A 12,453-nucleotide genomic window follows, 5' to 3' on the forward strand; every position below is an offset into this window, starting at 1 on the left:
CCAAGACTTCCTGCTGGAGAGCTTCAATAACAAAAGCACATGCTGAGTAATTGATACATATCACTCTGCCTGCCCATGTCTTTTCGCCCTGGCTGTCCAGACTGACAGCACAGCAGGCACAAGCACATATTTGGTAGGATTTCCACAGGACACCTCACCCACCCTGCTCAGCAGCACGCGTGCTCTGGGAGTCCTCACAAGGGCAGCCAGATGAGCAAGGGCACCAGACGTGCCCCTAACTCTGCCTGAGGCAGGATCAGAGTGGCAGGAGCAAAGCAGTGCCTGTGGAGGACAAGAGTGTGGGAAGGGGGAACTGAGAACAGAGCTGTTGGTGTGCCACAACCTCGGTCTCCCCAGCTTGAGGCCAGGGTGGAGGGACAAAGCAATCATTGGCTTGGGACCACCCCAGGCACAGCCTGCACAGCAGCAGAGTGGGATTTTTGGAGGAGTCCTGCGGGGCTGCTCCAGACCCACTTGGCTTCAGGAAACAGTGATGCACATATAATACCCTGCAAGACATAACACTTTTCACCACAGGACTGCTCCACCAGGGCAGATGATACTCGTCCTGCTCTATTCCTGTCCTCTGCAGTGTTTTCTGGACATACCACATACACTAATTTTCTCCCTAGAGGAGAGGAAGCACCCTCCATGTTTCCCTCTCCCTCCCCTAGACATTACACACGCCCACAGCACAAGATCAAAGCAGGGCTTAGATCTCAATTTACACTGCTGCCCTAGCTGCCACCTGTCCCTTTGACTTCTTTGGGACTTTCTCCTCCTTGAGGCTTTTGCAGATGTCCTTGGAGGAAGCATGAGCAAAACAATATCTTTAGAGTGGTAATCCACCATCAGAGCTTCATCCAGTTGTGCACTGGTCTGCACAAGCATACCTCATTATGTCTTATAAACACAATACACCACTCCACCTCTCCACAAACAGCTATCTGCCTCGAGACTAGCCAACTCCACCTGGCAAGCAGGAGATCCACATTAGGACCATATACACCCACACTTTTTCACTCCAAGACGTCACGTTTCCCCCCGGACAGTTTCACTGGACATCCCAATAGAAAAGGAACATAAGGAGACAGATTACATTGCAGCAAAAACTTTAATGAGTCTAAAGAAAGAATCGAAGCAGTTCGTGGTGGAAGGGATGTGGTCCAGACTGCCACAAGGACAGCTGGCAGTCAGACCCCCCTTCACCACAACCGGATGCACGTCTTCCTCCTTCACATGGCAAGAGGGAGAAGAAACAGGACACTCTTGACTTGCTTCCGGATGAACCCATGGCACAGGACAGCAGGAGACAACAAGGACCCATGATGCAGAGAAGAAAGCGGGAGAAGAAGATGTCTGCTGGCCGTGTTTCCAGACAGCACAGGCTGGCACCCTGACTTCCCTTTCTGCTCTGCAGGGGGGCACGAGGGTACTCAGCCCATCTGGAAACCCTGGCCAGCAGCTCCGTCCTCAGTCCGGCACCTGGCTACGGGCTTCCTGGTCGATGCGCTCACTGCACGTCCACCTGGGCTTTAGCAGGGCAGGCACCTTCTGCCACTGTAGCGGCCACCAAAGCCAGAGAGGCCAAAGCCCCCGGAGGAGATGGGCACTCCCTCCTCACTCAGAATGCTGCCAACGGCAGCCGAGGTGGTGGATCCCACTGCGGTGTTCTGGGGGAAGGAGCTGAGGATGGGGCCGGGCAGGGTCACCACCACGGGAGAGGGCTGGATCACCACACGGGAGTCCTGGCACTGCCGGACACAGGGCTCGTTGCAGCTGTTGGCAAGCGGGGTTGGGCCACAGGGACGGCACAGATCGTAACAGGACATGGCTGTGGGATGGAGGCGCACCTGGGAGAGAGGGCAGGGAAAGAACAAGCAGCGTGTCAGCAGCAGCCTGACAGCCTGCTGGCCAAGACAGAAGGCATAGTCTGGGGAGCAGCGACAGGCTGTGCGAGGACAGAGAGGGGCTTGCGAGCCTGTGTCCCCAGTGGCTCCTGCAAAGACAGCCCAAGACCTCCTCCCACCTTCCCCCACAGTGGCAAGTAGAACAGTGATGGAGGGAGCAGCATCAAGGGGCAAGGCCCACACCAAAGCTGCACAGAGGCAAAGACTCGGTCGAGGCCAGAAGGCCAAGGGGAGAAGAAGAGCAAGAGGGGAGTGAGGAGAAGGCACTTGCAGCTCACCTTGTTCACCAAGGAGAAGGCAAGAGAAGTGGATGAGGGAGCATGCTGTTGGATGGGTTTTTATACTGGCTCAGACAGCCCCAGGCCCAGTGGCACACCACGTATGCAGTATGTGTTATAGCAAGCCCATTTGTATGTAAAACACTACAATTAAAGAAATGGGTGTCTTGTTTCTGTTCCCTGCAACGTTCCCTTTTCATTTCCTTGCTTAAGACATGCCCATTCCACCACGGAGTCTTCTTTCAAGTCACAGGATTAGAGGCCAAAATATTTTTTTCCAGAAGACGTGACACGTCAGCACAAGCAGATGATGCGGCCAGTGATGAGGAGTGTGCAACCTCGGTGGGGAACGCCAGCCTCTTGCCCTTTGGGGCCTTGCTTCAACACTTGTCCTGATGTTTGGGGTAGGTTTCCTCCTAACCCTGAAGCTTCGCCTGGACTTCCGCATGGGAGGGCCAGCATCATCAATTGCTCCCCCTGATGCTGTAATAAAATCTTAAGTTAGGCAATGGCTTAGTTTGGAAGGGACCTTTAAAGATCATCTAGTCCAACCCTCTGCCTTGGGCAGGGACATCTTCCACCAGATCTGGTTACTCATACTCCATCCAACCTCACTTTGAACATTCTCAATGCTGAGGCTTCCAGTGTGTAACAACTGTCGCTGTGAAAACTTTCTTCCTTAGATCCCCTCTCAACTTACCCTCTTTCACTTTAAAACTGTTTCCCCTTGTCCTGTCACTGCTGTGCCTGGTAAAAAGTCTTTATCCATCTTTCTTACAAGACAACTTTAGATATTTAAAGGCTGCAATGTTTCCCTGGAGCCTTCTCCTCTCCAGGCTCAACAAGCCCAACTCTCTCAGCCTGTCTTTATAGCAGAGGTACTCCAGCCCTCAGGTCATTTTCATGGCCTCTGCTAGACCTGCTCTAACAGGTCCACGTCTTTCTTGTACCAGGGAACCCAGAGATGGATACGGTTCTCTGGGTGAAGTAGAGCACAGTAGACAAAGAGAATTACCTCCCTTTGTCCTGCTGGCCACACTTCTTTTCATGCAGCCCAAGATGTAATTGGTTTTCTGGGCTACAAGCACATATTGCTGACTCCTACTCTGCAGGGCCAATCTCAGTCAATTCACAGGATCGTAGAGTCATTTAGGTTGGAAAAGACCTCTAAGATCATCAAGTGCAACTGTTAGTCTAGCACTGCCAAGGCTACCACTAAACCATGTACCGAAGCACCACATCTACATGCCCACACCCAGCCTGTACTGACATGGGGGATTTCCTCAAACCAGACGCAGGAACTTGCACATGCCCTTGCTGAACTTCATGAAGTTCACATGGCCCCAGTTCTCACACCTGGCAGGGTCCCTCCTGCTAAAATCCCTTCCCAACAGGGATATCAACTGTACTACTCGCCTTGGTGCCATCAACAAAGTTAGTGTCACCCATAACTCTCTCCCACGACATCCAGCTAGCAAAGCTGAGAAAGTGTGGGATATATTATTGGAAAATAAAGTGGGTTGAGAACTGGCTGACCGTCCTAGCTCAGAGCGTGGTGATTGGCATCGCAGAGTCTGGCTGGATACCTGTGACTAGCGGTGTTCCCCAGGGGTCAGTGCTGGGTCCAGTCTTGTTCAACATCTTCATCGACGACCTTTATGAGGGAATAGTGTCCACCCTCAGCACGTATGCTGACGATACAAAGCTAGGAGGAGTGGCCAACATGCCAGAAGGCTGTGCTGCCATTCAGTGAGACCTGGACAGGTTGGAGAGCTGGGCAGGGAGAAACCAAATGAGGTTTAACAAGAGTAAGTGTAGAGTCCTGCCCCTGGGAAGGAACAACTGCATGTATCAGTACAGGCTGGGGGATGACCTGCTCAAGAGGAGCTCTGCAGAGAAGGACTTGGGGGTCCTGGTGGACGACAGGTTGGTCATGAGCCAACATGTGCCCTTGTAGGCAAGAAGGCCAAAGGGATCCTGGCATGCATTAAAAGGAGGGTGGCCAGCAGGTCAAGGGAGGTGATCCTCCCCCTCTACTCAGCCCTGGTCAGGCCTCACCCGGAGTACTGTATCCAGTTCTGGGCTCCTGGAATAAAAAATACAGGAATCTCCTGGAAAGAGTCCAGCAGAGGGCCACAAAGGGGTCAAGGAGCATCTCCCCTATGAGGAAAGGCTGAGAGACCTGGGTCTGTTCAGCCTTGAGAAAAGAAGACTGAGAGGGGATTCTATTCATGTTTATAAATACCTTAAGTGTGGGAGACAGAGGGATATGGCCAACCTCTTTTCAGTGGTATGTGAGGACAGGACAAGGGGCAATGCCACAAAATGGATCACAGGAAGTTCCGCGCTAACATGCAAAAGAACTTCATAACAGTGACAGTGACAGAGCACTGGAACAGGCTGCCCAGGGAGGTTGTGGACTCTCCTTCTCTGAAGATATTCAAGACCTGTCTGGACACCTACCTGGACAACCTGCTCTAGCGAACCTGCTTTGGCAAGGGGGTTGGACCCAATGATATCTTTAGGTCCCTTGCAATCCCTACATTTCTGTGATTCTGTGATTCTGATACTATGCCAATATGACTCTCCTCCACTTCTCTTTGACTCTTATAAAGACCAAATTCCTTAAGGGTACTCATGTCCTACAGGCATGAAGGAGATACACATTAGGACCATATCCACCCATGCTTTTCCACTCCAAGACATCACAGTGCTCCCTGCATGGCTTCACTGGACATCCCAATAGAAAAAGAACATAAGGAGACTCAGATTACATTGCAGCAAAAACTTTAATGAGTCTGAAGAAGGAATCAAAGCAGCACTTGGAGGAAGGGATCCGGCCCAGGTTGCCACATGGACAGCTGACAGTCAGACCCCCCATTCACCACAGTGGGATGCACGTCTTCCTCCCTCAAAAGACGGGAGGAAGAAGAAACAGGACACTCTTGACTTGCTTCCGGATGAACCCATGGAACAGGACAGCAGGAGACAAGGACTCATGATGTAGAGAAGAAAGCGGGAGAAGAAGAAGATGTCTGCTGGCCGTGTTTCCAGACAGCACAGGATGGCACCCTGACTTCCCTTTCTGCTCTGCAGGGGGGCACGAGGGTACTCAGCCCATCTGGAAACCCTGGCCAGCAGCTCCGTTCTCAGTCCGGCACCTGGCTTCGGGCTTCCTGGTCGATGCGCTCACTGGACGTCCACCTGGGCTTTAGCAGGGCAGGCACCTTCTGCCACTGTAGCGGCCACCAATGCCAGAGAAGCCAAAGCCCCCGGAGGAGATGGGCACTCCCTCAGAACTCAGGATACTGCCAACAGCAGCTGAGGTGGTGGATCCCACTGCGGTGTTCTGGGGGAAGGAGCTGAGGATGGGGCCGGGCAGGGTCACCACCACGGGAGAGGGCTGGATCACCACACGGGAGTCCTGGCACTGCCGGACACAGGGCTCGTTGCAGCTGTTGGCAAGCGGGGTTGGGCCACAGGGACGGCACAGATCGTAGCAGGACATGGCTGTGGGATGGAGGCGCACCTGGGAGAGAGGGCAGGGAAAGAACAAGCAGCGTGTCAGCAGCAGCCTGACAGCCTGCTGGCCAAGACAGAAGGCATAGTCTGGGGAGCAGCGACAGGCTGTGCGAGGACAGAGAGGGGCTTGCGAGCCTGTGTCCCCAGTGGCCCCTGCAAAGACAGCCCAAGACCTCCTCCCACCTTCCCCCACAGTGGCAAGTAGAACAGTGATGGAGGGAGCAGCATCAAGGGGCAAGGCCCACACCAAAGCTGCACAGAGGCAAAGACTCGGTCGAGGCCAGAAGGCCAAGGGGAGAAGAAGAGCAAGAGGGGAGTGAGGAGAAGGCACTTGCAGCTCACCTTGTTCACCAAGGAGAAGGCAAGAGAAGTGGATGAGGGAGCATGCTGTTGGATGGGTTTTTATACTGGCTCAGACAGCCCCAGGCCCAGTGGCACACCACGTATGCAGTATGTGTTATAGCAAGCCCATTTGTATGTAAAACACTACAATTAAAGAAATGGGTGTCTTGTTTCTGTTCCCTGCAACGTTCCCTTTTCATTTCCTTGCTTAAGACATGCCCATTCCACCACGGAGTCTTCTTTCAAGTCACAGGATTAGAGGCCAAAATATTTTTTTCCAGAAGACGTGACACGTCAGCACAAGCAGATGATGCGGCCAGTGATGAGGAGTGTGCAACCTCGGTGGGGAACGCCAGCCTCTTGCCCTTTGGGGCCTTGCTTCAACACTTGTCCTGATGTTTGGGGTAGGTTTCCTCCTAACCCTGAAGCTTCGCCTGGACTTCCGCATGGGAGGGCCAGCATCATCAATTGCTCCCCCTGATGCTGTAATAAAATCTTAAGTTAGGCAATGGCTTAGTTTGGAAGGGACCTTTAAAGATCATCTAGTCCAACCCTCTGCCTTGGGCAGGGACATCTTCCACCAGATCTGGTTACTCATACTCCATCCAACCTCACTTTGAACATTCTCAATGCTGAGGCTTCCAGTGTGTAACAACTGTCGCTGTGAAAACTTTCTTCCTTAGATCCCCTCTCAACTTACCCTCTTTCACTTTAAAACTGTTTCCCCTTGTCCTGTCACTGCTGTGCCTGGTAAAAAGTCTTTATCCATCTTTCTTACAAGACAACTTTAGATATTTAAAGGCTGCAATGTTTCCCTGGAGCCTTCTCCTCTCCAGGCTCAACAAGCCCAACTCTCTCAGCCTGTCTTTATAGCAGAGGTACTCCAGCCCTCAGGTCATTTTCATGGCCTCTGCTAGACCTGCTCTAACAGGTCCACGTCTTTCTTGTACCAGGGAACCCAGAGATGGATACGGTTCTCTGGGTGAAGTAGAGCACAGTAGACAAAGAGAATTACCTCCCTTTGTCCTGCTGGCCACACTTCTTTTCATGCAGCCCAAGATGTAATTGGTTTTCTGGGCTACAAGCACATATTGCTGACTCCTACTCTGCAGGGCCAATCTCAGTCAATTCACAGGATCGTAGAGTCATTTAGGTTGGAAAAGACCTCTAAGATCATCAAGTGCAACTGTTAGTCTAGCACTGCCAAGGCTACCACTAAACCATGTACCGAAGCACCACATCTACATGCCCACACCCAGCCTGTACTGACATGGGGGATTTCCTCAAACCAGACGCAGGAACTTGCACATGCCCTTGCTGAACTTCATGAAGTTCACATGGCCCCAGTTCTCACACCTGGCAGGGTCCCTCCTGCTAAAATCCCTTCCCAACAGGGATATCAACTGTACCACTCGCCTTGGTGTCATCAACAAAGTTAGTGTCACCCATAAACATTATGGTCACTCAGATCCTCTTAGGCATCACCTTTCTAAGCAGGGCACCTATAATCTTGGGTTTTGGACTCTCCCTCAGATTAACTATTGCTCTTGGGAGAAATGTTTGTGGCTTTTCTTTTTCAGTCATGCTTCTCCCCTTCATACCTTCCTGCCTTGAGCAGCAGAGTACAAAGTGTTGGAAAACCTTCATTGTTGGTGATAGTTCAATTAGAGGGAGTTCCTGGACACCCTTCTAAGACTTTGCCAATACGACTTTCCTCCACCTCTCTTTGACATTTATAAAGACCAAATTCTTCAAGAGTACTCATCTCCTACAGGCATGAAGATGATCCATATTAGGACCATATCCACCCATGCTTTTCCACTCCAAGACATCACAGTTCTCCTTGGAAAGGTTCACCGGACATCCCAATAGAAAAAGAACATAAGGAGACTCAGATTACATTGCAGCAAAAACTTTAATGAGTCTGAAGAAGGAATCAAAGCAGCACTTGGAGGAAGGGATCCGGCCCAGTCTGACACAAGGACAGCTGACAGTCAGACCCCCCTTCACCACAGCAGGATGCACATCTTCCTCCCTCAAAAGATGGGAGGAAGAAGAAACAGGACACTCTTGACTTGCTTCCGGATGAACCCATGGTACACGACAGCAGGAGACAACAAGGACTCATGATGCAGAGAAGAAAGCGGGAGAAGAAGATGTCTGCTGGCCGTGTTTCCAGACAGCACAGGCTGGCACCCTGGCTTCCCTCTCTGCTCTGCAGGAGGCCACGAGGGTGCTCAGCCCATCTGGAAACCCTGGCCAGCAGCTCCGTTCTCAGTCCGGCGCTTGGCTTCAGGCTTCCTGGTCGATGCGCTCACTGGTCATCCTCGTGGGCTTTAGCAGGGCAGGCACCTCCTGCCACTGTAGCGGCCACCAAAGCCAGAGAGGCCAAAGCCCCCGGAGGAGATGGGCACTCCCTCCTCACTCAGAATGCTGCCAACGGCAGCCGAGGTGGTGGATCCCACAGCGGTGTTCTGGGGGAAGGAGCTGAGGATGGGGCCGGGCAGGGTCACCACCACGGGAGAGGGCTGGATCACCACACGGGAGTCCTGGCACTGCCGGACACAGGGCTCGTTGCAGCTGTTGGCAAGCGGGGTTGGGCCACAGGGACGGCACAGATCGTAGCAGGACATGGCTGTGGGATGGAGGCGCACCTGGGAGAGAGGGCAGGGAAAGAACAAGCAGCGTGTCAGCAGCAGCCTGACAGCCTGCTGGCCAAGACAGAAGGCATAGTCTGGGGAGCAGCGACAGGCTGTGCGAGGACAGAGAGAGGCCCAAGGGCCCCTGCAAAGACAGCCCAAGACCTCCTCCCACCTCCCCCTGCAGTGGCAAGCAGAACAGCAATGGAGGGAGCAGCGTCAAGGGGCAAGGCCCACACCAAACATGCACGGAGGCAAAGACTTGATCGAGGCCAGAAGGCCAAGGGGAGAAGAAGAGCAAGAGGGGAGTGAGGAGAAGGTCCTTGCAGCTCACCTTGTTCACCAAGGAGGAGAAGGCAAGAGAAGTGGATGAGGGAGCCTGCTGTTGGACAGGCTTTTATACCAGTCCAGACTGCCCCAGGCCCAGAGGCGCCATTTGCACTTGTAATGTGTTTACCAACAAGACCGTCAAGTATGCAAAACACCACAATTAAAGAAATGGGTGTCTTATGTTCCCTGCAGTGACCCCTTTTCATTTTCCTGTTCAGGACATGCCCATTCCATCACACAGGCTCCTTTCAAGTGACAGGATTACAGGCCAAAATGCTTCTGGGGAAGTGACACAAAAGCACAGGAAGAAGATGAAGGCAAAAAGAAGGAGATGGCCAAATTGTCAAGTGGTGCCAGCCTCTCACCCTCCTGCAGCTTCCTTCAGGCTTTGTCCTAAATGCATGGGTACTCATTTCCTTGCAAACCCACCCTTAAAGGTCAGACTGCCAGCCAGACTCATCAGCAAAGAGCAGACACAGCCTTTGCTTTACCTATCAACCTGCTCAGGCTGCCTTAGGCAACAGATTTCCAAGCATGGCAGCTCTGCCATCAGGCCTCAGCCCTTCTGTGGGACCAAGCATTGCTCTCAGGAGACAAAAGCTTGGCTGGTTTTCCTCTCCCCTCTGCCCCCAACAACTAGAGGTCCCCTGTCACCACAGCAGGCCTCTTTCAGAAACAGGGACATGGCTCTCTCTCTAACACACACTCCTGCTGCCCACTCCTGTTAAACCGGGATGTCTCCTGCAGACAAAGGCCCATACTGGACAACAAATAGAGCTGCTTTCCTCCTTCCCCATCTCCACGCCTCAGATTCTGCTTTGACCCCACATACTGACAGAACAGTGCACACCAGCAAAAATGTGACCATATTTCCATGCAACACAGAACTCTGCCCAGAAACAAGGGAGGTCTGGGAGTGCCATCGAGGGCAGCCTGGGCAGCAGCAGCTATCAGGACGTCCCTGGGGACGTGTGCCAAGGGGCAACACCAAGACATACCCTGCACTTTCCTTCAGCAGCACAGTTCCTGGGGGAACAACCGCCCAGCTTGGGATAATCAGCATACAGAGCTCAGGCCCCTCAGCCAGGCCCTTATCCCACGGGGTGGACAAAATGCCTTCCCAATGAGGCTGGGACTCCACCAGACACAGGCAACTCTCTAATCACAGAGGCCCAACCAAATTCCTCATTTAGGAAGATGAGGAAGGGTTTGAAGGCGCACAGTACTACCCTGATGATGACAGTGAACATCTATCCCAAAGAGTGCTGTCACAGCTCAGTAGGAGCCACCTGCTGCCTACAAAATGGGAGCCAGGAGCCAAGCAAGGCCATACAGCCAGCAGGGCAGCAGCTACACCAGCAATGGCTCTCGTTGCACAGCACCTGAGCAAGGAAGATGAGGAGATGGAAGGCAGATTCAGCCAGGAGTCCAGCTCAATGGTCAGATTCATGGTGGTAACACAGGACTGATGACAAGCCAGTCCACACTTCAGGGTCAGGTCCAGTGACAGCAACCAGGGTCAACACAGGGCCCAAGGACTGCTGACCAGGCCCAGAATAAATCAATTAATCAATAAATAAAATAGATTGACCCAAGGGAAAGCTGGGAAACCACTGGGCAACTTTGAGCCCACCAAGGGGACCCAGGGGCAGGCATAAATTCCGCAGAAAGTTCCACGCCAACATGTGAAAGAACTTCTTCAAGGTAAGTGTGATGGAGAACTAGAACAGGCTGCCCAGGGAGGTTGTGGAGTCTCCTTCTCTGGAGATATTCAAGTCCCTTCTAGATGCCTACCTTGGCAACCTTCCCTAGGAAACCTGCTTTGGCAGGAGGGTTGGACCCGATTATCTCTTGAGGTCCCTTCCAACCTCTACAATTCTGTGATTCTGTGGTAAACAAATCTGCAACAGACCAGGCAACCCACACTGATGACCCAGAGCTGAAAGGGAGGCCAAAGGCTCAGGACAGAGCTTAACTATAGCCCTGGGGTCAATGGGAAGAGGGTGTGGTGCGAGGCCCCAGGTGAGCCTGATGAGGGCCATTGGGCCTCTGCTGCACTCAGACTACTGATGTGCAAGAGGAGAAAATCTCCTGTGCACCTGGGACATAGGACACCAGCTGCATCTACCACAAAAGAAGAAAGGAAGGAAGCTTCAATTAATTTTCCAAGGCAAAACATGTCTCGCAGCTCAGGGTCTGCCCAGAAGTTGCAATGCCCTGCAGCACCCTGCGCTCCCTGATCGCCTGCTGCAGATGCTGCCTTTCCTCCCTGGTATCCGCTTTTCACTGCACTTTGCTCCTGCTGTCAGCTCAAGGTGGCTCAGGAATGTTGACAAAGAGTGTGTTTCCTGAGGGTCTTCCTGCACAGCAACGCTGAGGGCTTTGCCTGACACCAGTGGTCGGTCAGAGAATGCAGGCCTTTAGTTACAGTGTAAGGCATCGTAGGATTTCCCCAGCATAGGGGATAGCATGAGAGGTGCCCCTCACTCTGCCTCAAGCAGGAGTGGGTGACACAGACAAAAGCATCTCCTGTGGAGGACTAGAGCATATGGGAAGAAGGGTTGTGGAGCTTGTTTTCCCTTGTGTCCCCTGTGGCAGGAGCAATCACCAGAGCATGGTGTAATTAAGCAACCACACTCAAGCCATGTTGCTTCCCTCCCTGATGCTGGTGCCCTTCCATTTTGGGGCAGAAGGTCAGGAAGGCACAACGGCTTCATCCAGGAGGATTTCTTCCTCTCCTTGCTCTGGTAGGCAAGGGTCAGACAGGGACTTGGCAGAAACCCTTAGGTGAATGCTGCAGAATGGTCTGGCAAACACAAAAGCACTGCCTGTGCATCTCTGTTGGACTGGTTGACTGCTTCAGAAACAGGAGTGTAGGCACAGAATTCAATAGTCTCATTGCAGAAGAACCTGTAGACTCCATGATATCCCAGTTCCCTCGACAGAGCATGGCTGGGAATGCCAAAAGGGAAGGATCATGAGGAGACACAGATTACATTGCAGCATAAACTTTAATGAGTCTGAAGAAGGAATCAAAGCAGCACTTGGAGGAAGGGATCCGGCCCAGGCTGCCACAAGGACAGCTGGCAGTCAGACCCCCCATCACCACAACGGGATGCATGTCTTCCTCCTTCACATGGCAAGAGGGAGAAGAAACAGGACACTCTTGACTTGCTTCCGGATGAACCCATGGTACACGACAGCAGGAGACAACAAGGACTCATGATGCAGAGAAGAAAGCGGGAGAAGAAGATGTCTGCTGGCCGTGTTTCCAGACAGCACAGGCTGGCACCCTGGCTTCCCTCTCTGCTCTGCAGGAGGCCACGAGGGTGCTCAGCCCATCTGGAAACCCTGGCCAGCAGCTCCGTTCTCAGTCCGGCGCTTGGCTTCAGGCTTCCTGGTCGATGCGCTCACTGGTCATCCTCGTGGGCT

At 52.8% G+C, this 12,453-nt stretch overlaps 3 protein-coding genes across 3 annotated transcripts; all 3 read right to left on the reverse strand.

The window, feature by feature from the left end:
• Positions 1-1,095: 1,095 nt before the first annotated feature.
• On the reverse strand, positions 1,096-2,325 carry LOC136788104 (feather beta keratin-like). The gene is made up of 2 exons (XM_066986007.1): positions 2,189-2,325; positions 1,096-1,853 (listed from the first exon to the last, which is right to left on the reverse strand). Exon 2 carries the CDS (start codon positions 1,830-1,832, stop codon positions 1,536-1,538), a length of 297 nt encoding a protein of 98 aa, XP_066842108.1. The 5' UTR covers positions 1,833-1,853; positions 2,189-2,325; the 3' UTR covers positions 1,096-1,535.
• A 2,633-nt stretch (positions 2,326-4,958) lies between these two features.
• LOC136788100 (feather beta keratin-like) lies at positions 4,959-6,205 on the reverse strand. The gene is made up of 2 exons (XM_066986000.1): positions 6,053-6,205; positions 4,959-5,717 (listed from the first exon to the last, which is right to left on the reverse strand). Exon 2 carries the CDS (start codon positions 5,694-5,696, stop codon positions 5,400-5,402), a length of 297 nt encoding a protein of 98 aa, XP_066842101.1. The 5' UTR covers positions 5,697-5,717; positions 6,053-6,205; the 3' UTR covers positions 4,959-5,399.
• A 2,183-nt stretch (positions 6,206-8,388) lies between these two features.
• LOC106029419 (feather beta keratin) lies at positions 8,389-9,161 on the reverse strand. The gene is made up of 2 exons (XM_013170705.3): positions 9,026-9,161; positions 8,389-8,706 (listed from the first exon to the last, which is right to left on the reverse strand). The coding sequence occupies exon 2, from the start codon at positions 8,683-8,685 to the stop codon at positions 8,389-8,391; it is 297 nt and encodes a 98-aa protein (XP_013026159.2). The 5' UTR covers positions 8,686-8,706; positions 9,026-9,161.
• Between the last annotated feature and the right edge of the window lie 3,292 nt (positions 9,162-12,453).

The sequence above is a fragment of the Anser cygnoides genome, chromosome 33 (genome assembly GCF_040182565.1).
Source record: "Anser cygnoides isolate HZ-2024a breed goose chromosome 33, Taihu_goose_T2T_genome, whole genome shotgun sequence".
NCBI classification, from domain to species: Eukaryota; Metazoa; Chordata; class Aves; order Anseriformes; family Anatidae; genus Anser; species Anser cygnoides.